At 48.7% G+C, this 15629-nt stretch overlaps 1 protein-coding gene across 15 annotated transcripts; it reads right to left on the reverse strand.

Annotated features, from left to right (window-relative positions):
• Positions 1-61: 61 nt before the first annotated feature.
• Positions 62-14890, reverse strand: SF1 (splicing factor 1). 15 transcript variants are annotated; one of them, XM_020286388.2, is made up of 14 exons: positions 14485-14886; positions 12647-12775; positions 9496-9571; positions 6307-6459; positions 6016-6105; positions 5490-5673; positions 5284-5399; positions 5078-5185; positions 3606-3786; positions 3067-3340; positions 2679-2738; positions 2385-2564; positions 1450-1630; positions 62-1069 (listed from the first exon to the last, which is right to left on the reverse strand). In XM_020286388.2, exons 1-14 carry the CDS (start codon positions 14513-14515, stop codon positions 961-963), a joined length of 1872 nt encoding a protein of 623 aa, XP_020141977.1. In that variant the 5' UTR covers positions 14516-14886; the 3' UTR covers positions 62-960. The 15 variants fall into 15 exon arrangements, with proteins under 15 accessions (XP_020141977.1, XP_075857888.1, XP_075857890.1 ...); XM_076001773.1 differs by having other exon boundaries at positions 62-1630; positions 14116-14890; XM_076001775.1 differs by lacking the exon at positions 1450-1630 and having other exon boundaries at positions 62-996; positions 2679-2733; positions 14116-14888.
• Positions 14891-15629: the final 739 nt, after the last annotated feature.

The following is a 15629-nucleotide window of genomic DNA, read 5'->3' on the forward strand; positions in this document are numbered from 1 at the left end:
TTTGGTGCTGCTGCTGGTAAAGGTGGTTTATGTGAAAAGAAAATAAATAAGCAGACCCAGAAAACCACACTGCTCTTTTATTCAATGGAACATCCCTCTTTAGGGCAGTGTTGAATCAAACACCAAAAGAAAGCCCAGAGAAATTTCTGCAGATAAACCAGTGAAGAGAACGCGCAGTATACATTATTGTCAACATAATCACTCCATGGAGAGGGAAGGAGGGAGAAAAAGGATGTAGAATGAAGAACAAGGGGCTCAAACCCCTAGACACTGCAAAACATTCAGATGTTTGGGATTAAAATAAAATGGAAAAGGAAACCTTGCGGGAAGGAGAGGAACAAATGGAATCCGAGGCAGCTTAAGTGGTCAGGGAGCACAGAAAGAACTCCAGGCCGGCCAGTTAAGCCCAAGGTGGCTCGGCCTGTCCCACCTATTATTGCCAGCAGGAGTGCCAGGACAGATGTAGATCTCAGAACCTAGCGATCAACCCACCCATGGGTACAAGACTTTCAACAAGGGTGGCAGAAATAAAACCCCACATGTAAAAAAAGCAAACAAAATGTCTTTGGGGGTAGCTATGGAACCTTGAAAAACTTAGAACCAAATGACTCCACCCCAACCAGCCTGACATTGATGGCCAAAAAAACCTGTGCCTAAAACCATTTGCTCCTCTCTCCTTGGCAAGGGAAGGAAAACTCGAGAGAAGGGAAAGGAATCTAATTGCAGCAGAAGACCGGGGAGAGCGTCTCCTTGGACGGAGTCTGAAGAAAGGAAGAAATAAGGAAATAACAAAGGAAAAAGAAACAAATTAATAAAAATTTCACAATATGGAGCCAGCGTGTTCCGATTCCGTCCACAAAAATAACTCAGGCTGCTTTGCCGAACCATCCTGTCCACCAGGGGCGCTGCTGAGGCTGTCTGCCTGGAAGGGTCACCAATGGGCGCGGAAAGTCCTCACTCTCATGGCTCGGGCCATCGCTGCCGCGGGGAGGGATCCTGGCGGCCCGGTTTGGGGAGAGGCAAAGGGAGTTGGGTGAGGAGAGAAAGAAGACAAAGAAGACACTCGATGCTACGGGGCGCCAGGAGAGCCCAAGCTGGCGCCCCTACTACCATCTGCCCGTTCCCAAGCGAGTCCTCAGTCGCTTGGCCCAGCCCAATTCGTGCACACACACACATGCGTGCACATACAATCACATGCGTGCGTCCCAATGTCTGGCTCCATATGGTGAGGTTCGGCGTGTGTTTAAACGAGACCAATTCTCTCTCTATAATATATATTTTCTTAAAAAACAAGTCTAGTTCTGTGGTGGAGGCGGTGGGGGAGCTGGAGGCATCCCGAAGGGCGGCATGCCCGCCACCCCCATGCCCATCATGGTGACAAAGTTAGAAGGGTCCATGGGAGGCGGAGGAGGAGGGGGCGGGGCATACATCATGCCGGAACCAGGTGGCGGAGGCGGCGGAGGGGGAGGGGCCCCGGGCGGCAGAGGCGGCTGGACCCCGGGGGGCAGGGGCACCATAGTGGGGTTGCCTTGCATCTGAGGGGCTCCTGGAGAAGCTGCGGCAGCCGCCTGCTGCTGTTGCCATGGCGGGATGGACCCTGTGCCAGCGCTCGTGGTGGTAGTCGTCGTATCTGGGGTGGTAAAGAAGCCCAAGGTCACACGCGCGGGGGGCACACCGCGGCTCTCTGCGGCTGCTGCCTTGGGATGGGGGCGAGGGGCGCCTGCTCCTTGCTTGGCATGCGGTACGGTGGTGGGGGGCGGGCGGGCGGGGCTGTCCTGATGATGGGGAGTGGAGGGGTGGGCAGGACTACCCTGGGGTCAGCCTCAAGGTCTCTGGGCTTAACAGTGTAAGCCCTTTGTCACCAATGCCCCTGGAAGGGCTGAGGGGAAGGTACCAGACACAAGAACGACTCTGATGTCCCTCTGCCCAGCCGCCGCCGCCACCACCGAACAGCACATTCAACCTCAAGGCCACAGCTGTTCTCTCCCCACTGCCCAGCCCCATGTCTGCAGTCTCTCAGCCCAATCACAGCCCTCTCCAGAGCATGCATGCACCATCCCACTCGGGCCATATGCACCAGGCTTGAGCCAGCCAGCAGCTCACTCAGCCCATGAGAGCCTGGACTTCTGGCACCCTACCTAAAATAGCAGGCTCCCCTCCAGGCCGGCCCCCACAAATTTCTCCCCAGACACAACCACACCAAACATCAGCTCTCCTCTCCAAGACACCCCTCAGACCAGGAGGCCGTTTTCACCCCCAACAGAGACCAGAGTCTCACCCCAAGGTGTGTCTGCCTGCCTGTGTGAGCTGTGAGGTTCTATTATTCCTCTCAGCCCAAGCCCCTCATCCCACCCACCCCAACCATCCCAAAATATTCTACTCACTTTGCTGCCATGGCAAGGGGGTACTGGAAGCCATACTGCTGCTGGGCGGAGGGGGTGGCGGAGGCTGCTGCTGCTGCTGTTGCCATGGGGGAAGAGGACCAGAGGGAGGGGGCGGGGGCTGCCCACTGGGAGGCGGCGGCGGTGGCGGCATCATGCCCATAGGCGGCGGCGGCATCATACCTGCAGGCAGGTGGAGGCAAGGGTGAGGCCTCAGGGCAGGAGAGGAATTTGGGCCAGAGCCCCCACTCACTCCCAAGCCTAGGTGAAGACGCAAAGGGAGCAGACACCTGTTACCTTTTCCTTGATGCAGGCGATAGACCCCAGAGCCCACAGGCGTACTTCCCAGGTACTGATCTTGATGGAAGGAAAGAGCAGGGACTTAGCAGGACATTTGAACGGGCCAGGAAAGACACACCCCTTCACAGTTTAAGTCACCACCCTTATAAGAGAAGCTCTGAGAACCCTGCCTGTGAGAGGCAGATCTGTGCCCAGCCTACACAAAAGGCACTCACTACCTGAACCAGAATGTAATCTTGCTCCTTCTGGAGTCTGAGCCTTGCTAAGTCAGGCAGATCCAGGGTATTACCTAGCCACTTTGAGAGCTTCTTCCGGCTCCCAGCAACCTGATGGAAACCCTTGCATATCCCAAAGCCCCAAGGTTTCTGGTCTGACACTTACTTACCCATTGGAGGAGGGCCATGATGCCCAGGTGGGTGGGGGCCCTGGTTCATCGGTGGTGGTGGTGGCTGCATCCAAGGGGGTGGGGGTCCATTAGGGTTGTGCTGCATGGGATGTCCACCATGCCCACCTGTCAGGCTGGGTAATGGGTGTGGGAAGCTATGGGGGCCGCCTCCAGGCCCACCAGGACCACCTCCGTGCATGCCATGATAGGGCCGACTCTCTGAAGGGCCAGAATTCATCCAGGGCGGGCGGCTCTGAGTGGTAGACATAAGAGACTATGTGAGAGCATTTCCCGCCAATGTCCCTGGCCTGTGCCCCCTGTTGGCAACACTGTTCTTCTGGTTATGCCACAGGACCAGAACACAAAACACGGTCTCTTCCCAAAGTGAAAGGTCCCCAAACTGGCCTGACATCCCAGAAGAACAATGTTGCCAGCCACATTCATCAGTCTGCTCTACCCAAAGCACTTGGCCATGGCTCCCATTCTCTGTGGAAGAGAATGGTGAAGCCAGACCAAGAGAACCAGTCCCTGAGGCTCACCGGTGGAGGAGGGTTGTTGGCGGGAGCAGCAGGCCGAGGTGCACTGGCCAGGGGTGTGGTGGCAGGCCCAGAGGTGGAGCCCACAGATGCTGGTACAGGTGCTTCACCTAGTTCAGCCATGAGGGACAAGTATTCTTTATCCATCCGTGCTTTATCCTGAGCTGACTGGGGGTCACCAGGCCTGAAGTGAGGTAGGAGACACAAACAGAAAAAGGGGAAAAACTCATTAAGAAGAAAACTTTTACCTTCACGAATTTACATACAAAAGACTTTAAGAATTTAGTCATTAGATCATCATATCTTCCCAAGTCCTTACTGAGCATGGTTCATAACAGTCTCATCAGATCTTTAGCTCTACCGCCCAGTAGTAGAGCTACTGGGATCACCATGGCATCTGCCACAGCAGAGGCCCTGGGCAAAGAGCACAGGAAACCCTGAGCACCAAGCCCTCTCCAGCCAAAGCACAGGTTTTCTCAATTCTCAAATTCAAATTCTACCTTCCCAGCTTGAGGGAAAGAAAAATCTGTAAGACTGGAGCAACTGCCAGAAAAAATGTCTTTAACAAAGCCTTACATATTTGCTCCCCAGGAAAAAAAAAATGGTTTCTAAAGTGCTGATTTGCAACTGGCTAAAAAATTGGTACATGGCTTAGTCTTCCCGAACCAATCTTAAGCAGAAAAGGCAGTTAACATTACAAGCCTAGTGAAAATATTTATGCCCAGGCCAGGCCTGGTGGGGCACACCTATAATCCTAGCACTCTGGGAGGCCAAGGCGGGCGGATCGTTTGAGCTCAGGAGTCCAACACCAGCCCGAGCAAGAGAGAGACCTGTCTCCAGCAAAAACAGAAAAAATGAGCCAGGCATGGTGGCGCATGCCTGTAGTCCCAGCTACTCGGGAGGCTGAAGCAGAAGGATCATTTGAGCCCAGGAGTTTGAGGTTGCTGTGAGCTGGGCTGACACCACGGCACTCTAGCCGGGGCAACAGAGTGAGACACTGTCTCAAAAAAAAAAAGGAATATATTCTGTACAGATGTTTCTAATCATCCTGGGCTTTAAATCACATTACAGACCCCACTGACAGAAGGTATTTCTCTTGGATCCCTAAGATTAACCAATTAATATGCTATGAAGAGCTGTCTTGGCCAGGTGTGATGGCTGTAATCCCAGCACATTGAGAAGCTGAGGCAAGAGGGTTGCATGAGGCCAGGATTTTTGAGACCAGCCTGGGCAACATAACGAGACCATCTCTATAAAAAAGCTTTAAAAATTAGCTGGGCATGGTGGCTCACACCTGTAGTCCCAGATACTCAGGAGGCTGAGGTCGGTGGGAGGACTGTTTGAGCCTAGGAGTTCAAGGTTACAATGAGCTGTGATCAGTACCACTGCACTCCAGCCTGGACAACAGAGCAAAAGGAGACAGCTGTCCTGTACCATGGGTTACCAAGAAACCATGAGAAGAGCCAGCCCCCTACCTTTGGAATTTACAATCTGATGCTATGTGGCCAGCCCCTCCACACTTGGTACACACTGTGGTGTTGGTGATGCTGCGGGTCTCTGAGCTCTGCCAAGGTCTTAAGATCCTGCTGAGAAAGGAAAAAGTCAACAAGGGCTGCGGACAATCTCTACTTCTATAGGTTCTTCAGGTCTCTCCGTGCTCTACTCTAAACTGATTATATACCTGTTATCATCTTCCCGAAGGGTCCCATTCAAACGAGCCAACTCTCGAAGCTGCATCTTCCGTAGATCGTTCTGGTCCTCTGGGGTCTCGATACCCTGCTTCAGGATGTTTCTGATCTAATGAAGATGCAACAGACGCTACGTAAGTGTTTGAGGCCACCAGCTAGATTCTTGGCAAGAAGCTTTCTTTCTAGTGGGACCACTTACCTGCTCTACTGCCTTTTTGACATTCTCCATTGTATTGGCAGTGACCAGGGCATGAAGTGGCTCATCTTCTCCTGGCAACATCTGGCCATCTTTGCGCCCGACCTTCCCTTCTTTCACAGACCCCTTCCCCCGGATCATAATCTTGGCGTTGCACTCCTTCTCTATGTTCTTCAGGGTGTTCCCTCTATCAGAGGCAGGAAGAACTGAGTTTATACCTGACATGCAAGTTCATAGTCCGGGGGGACAGAGGCTAGGCTGATTAGGCATTAACAGGAAACTACAAGTGCACAGAGAGTTGGATTTTCCCACTAAGGTCTCCATAATCTCTAAGGTAAGCCACAGCAAATCTGAAGATTTGACTTCTCTGTAGAATAGGGAACAGATTTTCTCACAGAATGGCATAATTCAGCCAAAGTGAACACCTTACCAAAAACAGAAAAGTAAGCCAACAGCACCCGATTTGGCATAATACATACATTTCAGATGTCCCAATGAATTCTATATCCCAAGGTTAGCAGTTACTAACCTGGGCCCAATTAGTAGCCCCACGAAGTTGATTTCCGGATATTCATCTTGTGGAATCATTACTTTGTCGCTCACACGTGTTGCTGGAGGTCTAAGGAAGGAAAGACTGTCACTGACTGCACACTTACAGAAGACAACATACATAGCCAATAGCTCTATCCACTGGTACCACATGCTTACGTGCTAATTATGGGTGATTTGGGGCAGAGGTGAGTAGTACCAAAATTGTCCCAAGAGGTCACACATGACCTGCATGTGTCTTTGTCCCAGACAATGTAGCCCTGCTGCTTACTTGTAATCTGCAGGTGGCTTAAAATCAGGGTTGAGAGCAACCATCTCTGTGATGAGGTTGTGCCGTTCCTCTTCGAGTTTTTTCCGGGTACGGAATTCTCGGGTGTTAAGCCGCTTCCCCTCACTGTTGTAGATGGGCTCAGGGGAAGGGGACCTGTGGGAAACAGACACCCATTTACTGTTCTGCCCCGACTTCTCTCATTCCCACATGGACTACAATAAGTTTTCCCCAGCCCCTCTGCCTTAGACCCTAACAGAACACTCTTCGGAGGAACCGACCATAACGTGTGCTATTCAAGATCGTGTGAAATGGGGAGATGGATCTGGCTTAACATTAGGGGGACTGAGGTGTGTGTGAGAAAGGAAAAAAATGATTTTGCTTCTAAAAGTGAGGAGAGGCAAAAAAAAGTCTATCCTTTGGGGAAAAATTTTGGACTGTAAGTGGCAAGGACAGTATCATCCTCTGTAGTCTTCTTGCCAAATATAGATTTTCTTTCATTTGAAAAAAATTACAGTATCACAACTTTATGAACCACAGAAACCCCATGTTTAGGTAAAATGTTAACTCTTGGAGAGCTCATGCCCTATCAGGAAGAGTGTCTGTACCCCTGGACACATAGTATGAGCTCTTTAACCCAATGCAACTGGGACTTCAAGGCCACTGAAGCGACTTGGCCCCAACAATGGAGAGAGATGGTTCAAGGCTTCGTCTCTGCTTTTGCTTCAATGGCCTGGCTGGCTGTGTCCAAGGCCCAGGCGACAACCTGTTTTTTGGCTGTTCAAGGTTGGGCAGTCTGGGTAGAGAAAAACGTTAAATTGCTAAAGCAGCCTCTCAGGCTGCAAATGCTGATTTGGTCAAATACTTGTCTATGGTCTGAACCTGCAAACAGCAAGGGGAAAACCTATGATTCTCCGCCAGAGTTTACAAAGTCCAGAAAGCAGATTCTCTCTCTCTCTCTCTCTTTTTAAAGGAGTAAAATGCTGTTGCTACAAGTAAAAAAAAAAAATAGTAATGATAAAATGGTCAGTTTACCACAGCTGGATTTTGCGGTAATAAAAAAAGAGAAGTTACACTCCTAGAATTCTGAGTTAAGATTATAAAAAGGACCATAGCTTGATAATCTGAATGAAAATTTAGTAGCAGCTGCAAGAAGGGAAAAGACCATGTGGATCAAGTTATTAAAAAAACATCCTGAAAGTAGTCAAGACTCCTATACCCTTGGTTTAGTTGAGAGAACCTTGCCTAGTTGGAGAGCAAGGACTGAACTCGGCTGCTCCCACTGTCTTCAGCCTAAAGGGAACCATGTCATACCACGTTACACACACGATGGAATAAAAGGTCAGGTTTGTTCATTGCTAATGACGGCTAATTGACACCTCCGTTTCTAGCATTTGTATAAACTGTTAGCACAATCCAGTAATAGTGAACAAAAGCAAACATACCCCATCTCATTAGACTATCATCTTATACATTTAAGTCTACAAAGAGATTTTAAAACATTTTTAACTGTTTAAGTTAAGCAACATCAAAATAGCATAAAGTGGCTTAATTTCAATACATCTTCTTAACAAATAATCTTATTAAGGTAAGAAACTCATGCATTTCCCTCCAACCTGGTCTCAAAAGCAAAACCAATCAGGCATTAGGGCCTTTCAAAACTGAATACAAGGGAGGAAAAACCCTGCTCTGGTTTTATTTCTAACATGCTTGACACTGTAATACCCACCCACAGCTGTCTAGAATTAAGCATTTCTGGCCAATCACCAAAACAAGTTTTACCAGCACCCAATTGGCCAAATAAAGGCCTCACAACAGTTAACCTCCTCCCAAACTGCAGAAGTGAAAGGTAAAAGCTAATACTCTAGAGGTTAAACTAGCCCGACTTCTTCACCTTGAATAGGCATCGGATAGATCAACTAAATTGTAAGTTCTCCAGGAAGCAAAGAAGGTTTGTTAAAAATTCAACCTTTGGAGGAATTGCCTGGTAACCTGTAGACATATTATTAAAGGGAAAAAGGCCAAAAAGGCGATAAACAGTTGTGGTCTATAACCTACAATGTAAAACTTAAAAAAAAAAAAAAAGAAAAAAAAAATCCTCAAATCAAAAAGAAATACAAATCACAACACAACCCTCCAACCAAAATCTACAGGAAAAAAATAACAAATTTAGTAAGTAAAATTAAAGAGTCAATATGAAGAAATAAGGAAGTTAATCTGTTTCCTGGCTAAGGGCAACAGAAACAGATGCCTGAGTGACTTCTGAAGCCATTACATCATCTTCCTGATTTAATGAGCTATTAACTGGGTAATAAAAACCAAAAACACTACTTTTTAAAGCAAAATCTTTTCAACTATGCTGTATGCACTAAAATTTCAGTAAAAGGGAGAGAGTATCCTATTAAATTATCAGATTTTAGCAGCTCAAAGATCAATTAGCGAATAAAATTCCAGTTTAAACAGTTCATCTCCCTCAAACTTTTTTTCAAAAGACAAGAGAAACTGTAAACTGAAATGACATGACCACAGCTGTTTGAGGCCCATGTTCCCCCCCCCTTATTATTATTTTTTTTTCAAAAAAAGTAATTTAGGGTTGGTTGCTTGACTTCCCAAAACAGTTGCGTATTCTGGCCCCTCCCAGCACCCCCAGGCAATGGCCAAGGCTGAAAATTAACTGGCAGTGAAGGAAATTGGTTAGGAATCTCATCTGATCTTAAAACCATCTCAAAACCAGGAGCAGGAAGACTGCAGCAATGAGCTGATCCGAGTTTCTGGCCTGCTCAAATTCACCGATGCTCAAAAATATTCTTAATCCCTGCATCGTGTACCTGTGAGAAAAACTACCCCCTGGGCTTTCAGCCAAACCAGGTACTGAAAAGGCAGGTTAACGGGCCACCTTAACTGTCCCTAGGGGTGGGTAAATCAGGTTAAAATCTATATGCTTACCAATCGGAAACCAGTTGTCCATTTTCCTGTAATTTTTTATTCTCCTAATAATTTTCATTCCAATTTTCTAACTGTTGACTGACCATACATATCACTAATTAAACCCTAGGCCCCAGAATGGTCAGAGTACCAGTCGTCTTACTAGGATAGGATTTCATTGAACTGACACAATATGTTGCCACCAGTAAAACGTATTGAGAAAAAGGTAAAAGCGTTACTGTCAGCTGGTTAAAACTGTTTCCCAACCTGTCCTCAGGGTTAGGGGGGATGCCCAGGTCTCCTGTGCGCAGTTTACGAGTCAGGTCTTCTATCTGCAGTTGCACTGGAAGAAACCAGGTTAGGAAAGAAAAAAAAAGGATGGAAAAAAGACAATGTTACCAAAAAACATCTCAAATCTCAACAACAAGCATGAAGAACTCGGAGACTTTGAAAGGGACGATTGATCAGTGAACACATTGAGGCAAAAACCCCCAACCACCTTATCGGCAGGAATCCACTTACATCTATAGGTATTTTTCACTTCAAAATGGTTATCGCTTAAGGAAGCAAACAGTTTGTTGGAAGAGGGGTTAGCAGTAAAGACTGTTCACTAAGGCTAACATCAAAGCAATTATTAGGAGGTGTTGTACCTCTCCCTCCCTATCAAGGCTTGCTTACAATTGACACCCAGAATCAAAAAGCCATGTATTGTATCACCAATACCCGATTCCCACCAAATTACTTAAGGGCAAGATGAGTTTATTTTTCTTCATTAAATATTAAACATAGCCCAAAGCAAGACCCAATTAACATGGGACAAGGAAAAATACCAGTTGAGCAAAGATAATCTTCATTAATACCAGGCTTAAAATTCCTTAAACAAGACATTTAATAACAAATTCAACACCTTACAAAAATTTGTACATACTCTTTCTGTACAACCAGACTTGTACTAATAAGGGTCTCCCAATACTTGTAGCTTTTGTTCAATTATTAAATGACAAACCACATTATGTTAATAAACCAGTAACCATAAAATGCTAGAAATCTGTTTTCAGACTTGCTATTTATATGGGGAGTTCATGTGTAGAAGAAGATGGGAGGTGTGGGTCAAGGAGAATGAATGTGGCCCTCAGGCCTTGACCAATGAGGCTGTACACGAAGAAAGATGTGTTTCACAAAAGTTGCCAGTGACTCCAGGGAAATGTTACACAGTTGATTTTCCGAGATAAAGGGACCTACAGAGCCGGAGCGGCTTTCTTCAACATACTGAATAAACCACCTGTTCCCTTACCTTTGTAGCATCTTAAGAGTTTAGAGCAAGCATCGCTAATAAGGGCAAGTCTTACTAGGTTGTGTCAAAAGTTGAATTGGCTCCAAGACAGGATTAATGCACGTTTAACCCAAGATACCCTTCTAATTTTAAATAGATCCCCCAGGACTATACCACACTCCCCCCACCACCCCCACTGAAACAGTGAAGAAATGAAAACTTGTTAATATCAAAAGAAGACATTGAGGGTATTCTGGACAAAGCAGTGCATACTCCAGGAGACAGAAGATGAGTTAAGACCCATGGCTCTCCAAGCTCCTTTATGCCAGAAAAATCCTGACTTCACAGTTGAGTGTTAAGTGCTCAACAACTCAAGGTGAAAGCCACCTCCATGAGGCAATCAGTCTTCTTAACTGGACTGGGGAGCTGTGGACTCTAATCTGAATAAACACCTGGCACTAAAAGATTAAATCACAAGGATTACTATTTTCTGAATAAACCTATTCCACACTCCACACTTTTGATTCTGTCTACCTTTATTATGGCTATAAATAGCCCTTAAGGCTCAGTGCTTAGCCCTCCACAGGAAGATTTGAGTTGTTGTAAAGAATATTTTTCCCATTTTCTAAATCTGCTTGTGTTCTTGGGACACCTCTCCATTAGGGGCATTCCACAAGGTTGTAAAAGACCCAAACCAGTCTAATAAGAGACATAATGGGGGCCAGGTGTGGTGGCTCAGGCCTTTACTCCTAGCACTCTGGGAGGCTAAGGTGGGAGGATTGCTTGAACTCAGGAGTTTGAGACCAGCCTGAGCAAGAGACCCGTGTCTCTACTAAAAACAGAAAAAATTGGCCAGGCGTGGTAGTGTGTGCCTGTAGTCCTGGCTGAGGCTGAGGAAGGATTGCTTGAGCCCAGGAGTTTGACGTCGCTGTGACTAGCCTGACACCATGGCACTCTACTCAGGCCAACGGAGTGGGACCTTGTCTCAAAAACAAAAAAACCCCACACCTTGTAGTGAAAAAAAAAAAAAAAAAAGTAGAAGTAATTCTGAGGTTAATTCCAATACCGCCATGGATAGTCATTCTATTTACTGAAATAGAGTCTCACTCTGTTGCCTGGGCTAGAATGCCATGGCGTCAGCCTAGCTCACAGCAACCTGAAACTCCTGGGCTCAAGTGATCCTTCTGCCCCAGCCTCCCGAGTAGCTGGGACTACAGGCATGTGCCACCATGCCCGGCTAATTTTTTCTCTATATATTTTTAATTGGCCAATTAATTTCTTTCTATTTAGAGACGAAGATCTTGCTCTTGCTCAGGCTGGTTTCAAACTCCTGACCTTGAGCGATCCACCCACCTCAGTCTCCCAGAGTCCTAGGATTACAGGGGTGAGCCACGGCGCTCAGCTGGATAGTCATTCTTAATTCTTGAAACTCCCCAGCAGATAAGATCTTTTATCCTACCACCTCATTCCAGTTACATACAGTATATCCCTTCTCCAGCAGAGTTCTTGAATAGTAAATATAAGAGCCTGTTTATTTTAAGACAGCTCTCCAAAGACCAACCAGAAAAGATACTGAAGAAAAGGTTAAAAACCAACAAAATAGTAAAAAGGCATGAACTGTAAAGACACTTTCAGAACCACTTTTTTTGTTCAAACTGAGTTTTTTTTTCCTTTCAGAAAGTACCTATAAAAGTAAAACCACATTTTAGGGGAGGGGAGGAATATGAAATTATGGTGAAAGGCCATGCTGTGAAAAAGGTACCTGGTTTACAATACCTGCAGTGTTCTCCACTGGGGCCTGTCCAGAGGAGCAGACGACACTCACTTCATCAACTGGCAATGAGCAGCAGCTGAAAAGGGTGGGCTGCTGGACAGGGGACTATTCTCACTCCTAAGTGGGCCCCTACCTTCCTGGCACTTGTAGAGAATGCTGCTATTATGAACAGACCAAAACAAGGAGCCGCAAATGCAGGACTCACTGTGCAAAAACTGATGGATCACATCAGAGTCATGAAAGCACACCTGACAATATTTTGTATCAAAAAAGAAAACTAAAATCTCAAACTTTGAAAACAAACAGAAGCATTATTTGAAATAAATAGTAACAACTTGAAAAATGCATTTGGATGCAGAACGTGTATTTACCTATATAAGCTCTTTCTTGTTCCCGAGTAAGTCCAGGGGGAATAACTGTAGGCATTCCTGGAATCACTGTCTTCTGTTCCATTGTGTCTTGGTTCCAGCGGCTCCTCTTCCGCTTCTTACTTGGGAAGTCTGAAGGTAGACAAAGTCCATCAGGTGTAAATATAAACTAGCAGAGTAATTAGGAACAGGCAGTCCACAAATATCTAGAATATTACACAGAAACTCAGCAGACCCTGAAACTAAGAACTTGACCTAAAATTTAAATGACAAAGAATGGAAAACCAACCTCAAAGATTAAAATGTATGACCACAATAAGAGTTATCTGGTCCTGGGTCAGGAAGTTAACATTTCATGTTCCTTATTTTTGTCTAGAGAAACTCTGTAGTATGTAAACAAGCAAACAAATCTTACTTAATGCATAAGACTTCAGAGAGTGAAATGATGGGATAAATTATATACCACATTCAAGGGATGCTTTCAAAACTCCAGGGAGGACAACAGATTTAAGAATCACCATCATGGTCTTTAAAGCACTATGGGGGCAGTGCTGGCTCCTCCCACCTCCACACCCCTCACCAGTCAAGTTTCTACAATAGGCCAGAATACAAAACTATTGTTATGCACTAAGTGAAAAACCTGATTCTTCAACAAGATCACCTTTTTCTTCTTAAGTTTAGCCAAGATCAGCATTCACTTTTCCTGGCCAGTTGGACACTGAGGGTCTGAACCCTTAAAGGATATATCAGAAGTTCAACACAGAACAAGCTATGACAGTAGGGAAGCCCTCTTTCCCCGATACATAGGCAGACACTCCCTACAATTACCACACAGTTCTACTTCCCAAGGGGTACAGGCCCAAGGAGGAACCCTTTCATAACAGTGAAGAGAAAGGGGGCCACACTTGAGAACTCACTAGGGTGAAAGGGGATTTGGAAAAACCCGGAATCGCCTCCCCAAAAGAGCTAAAAGATCGAACCAACCACCTGAAGCCTCTCCGACTGTCCAGCGTGAACACCTTGCCGTGCAATACAAGCGGAGGAGCTGTTCGTGTATTCGTCTCCCTTTCAGATTTCTCTCAGACCAGGACACAAGCTACATGTCGTCAGGTGACCCTTTCAACCTTTCATGGAGTGTGTGCATTCACACACTCCAACCCTCTCTCTTACACTAGCGGGCTGGAGAACGACAGACGGCCCCCAGCTTTTAGAGCTGAACCGCAAAGCCCGGCCACCTCACTGCGTCTGCGCATAGCATACCTCCTCCCGCCATTTACCCCTCCCCCAGCGCGCCTGCGCACTCGAGGCCCCGTGAACCAGGCCGCGCGCGCCTTAGGGCGCCTCCGCCCGGGCCTCCCCGTGCGCGCGCGCGCGCCCCAGCCGCGTGCAGCCTCCGTCGCCGCTGCCGCGCGCCCCTTAGGCGGCCGGGCCCGTCCGCGCGACGCCTCTCGCGCTCTCTCGGCCCGACTCACCTCCTCCGCCGCCGGCCGGGCCCGGCTGCTGGTCCTGACGCGGCGGCTGGAGTGGCGGCGGCGGCTGTGGCGGCGACACGCGCTGGTAGAGCGGCGGCGGAGGGGGCGGCTGCGGCGGCGGGTACGAGGCGCCCGGGGACGGCGGCGGCGGCGGCTGCTGCTGCTGGGGAGGTGGGGGGGGCGGCGGCGGAGGCGGCGGCGGCAACGCCGCGAAGGGGAAGGCCGCGGTCAGGGCCCCCATTGAGCCCACGGGCGGGGGCGGCGGCGGCCCAGGCGCCAGCAGCCCCGCCCCAGGCGCAGGCGGAGGCCCCGGTTCGTAGCTCCCTTTGGGCCCGGGAAGCGGGGGAAGGCCGGGGGGGCCGAGCTTACCCAGCGGCGTGGCGTTCGCTCCGGTCGCCATGGCGCCCCCGGGGACCGGCACCAGCGGTTCCTTTTCTTCGGCGGCGGCTGGCTTCTTCGCGAGCCTCCGGGGGGAGGGAACCTGACTGCGCTGCCGCGGAGCGCGGAGCCAGTCCTCTTACGCGACGACGGCGCGAGACGCACAAAGAGGGAGGAGAGAGGGCGCCGCGGGGGCGGGCCGGGGGCGGCGAAGCCGGGGCCTGGATTGGGCCCGGCCGAGGAGAGGGTCCGAATCGCCGGCCTCCGATTGGCGGAGCCTTAGTCCTTCTCGATGCACGCTGGGATTGGCCGAGCCGTTAGGCCCGGCGAGGAAATGGCGGCGGAGTCCGGTAGGCAGGGAGGTGTCGCAGCGCGCAGTTCATTTGTTACTGCGCGAACAGAGCTCAGAGTCCAGAAAGGAGGGGATAGGGTGGGGCAAACTCTATGACGAAGGGGCGAGGAGCTCGCTCATTGGCTGCAGATGATGGAGTCAGTCAATCTCGGTTGCTCGGTAGTGGCCTGGGATTGGCCGTCACTGGCTGGAGACTTTGTCTCCTCCCCTCCCCCAGGGAGCAGTTTCTCCAGGATTAAGCGAGGAGTCGGGCGGAAAAGGCCGGGCCGAAACAGCTTTGTGGTAGGGGAGGCGTGGAGCAAGAAGTGCGCGTGCGTACGTGAGCAAAGACGCCTCTGCCCCTTTTCCTTCACGGTCTACCTAGGCGTCTGGCGAGGAAGCCCTAAGTGACGTCAATCCTCGTTCCCTTGGTAACCGGAACCTTGGGGCGGGAATTGGGGAGGGACTAGCACGCGCCGGAAAACCGGATCCGTTGGCGCCGCAGGTAAAAAGGGATTTCCTGTTTTTTTTGAAAAATTAAGTGACCCAAAAAGCTATAAAATAGTCTTATTGAAAAATTTAAAACAAGGCCGGGCGCAGTGGCTCACGCCTATAATCCTAGCACTCTGGGAGGCCGAGGCGGGCGGATTGCTCGAGGTCAGGAGTTCGAAACCAGCCTGAGCAACAGCGAGACCCCGTCTCTACTATAAATAGAAAGAAATTAATTGGCCAACTAATATATATAGAAAAAATTACCTGGGCATGGTGGCGCATGCCTGTAGTCCCAGCTACTCGGGAAGCTGAG

This window comes from Microcebus murinus, chromosome 4, assembly GCF_040939455.1.
Source record: "Microcebus murinus isolate Inina chromosome 4, M.murinus_Inina_mat1.0, whole genome shotgun sequence".
In the NCBI taxonomy this organism is placed as follows: domain Eukaryota; kingdom Metazoa; phylum Chordata; class Mammalia; order Primates; family Cheirogaleidae; genus Microcebus; species Microcebus murinus.

Excerpts from the sequence above, each read along its gene's own strand:
- SF1 (XM_076001773.1), bottom strand. The coding sequence starts at position 14,515 with ATGGCGACCGGAGCGAACGCCACGCCGCTGGGTAAGCTCGGCCCCCCC. Across the intron at positions 6,106-6,306 it reads AAGCCACCTGCAGATTACAA|ACCTCCAGCAACACGTGTGA; the intron begins GTAAGCAGCAGG and ends TTCCTTCCTTAG. Across the intron at positions 3,787-5,077 it reads TCAGATTGTAAATTCCAAAG|GCCTGGTGACCCCCAGTCAG; the intron begins GTAGGGGGCTGG and ends ACCTCACTTCAG.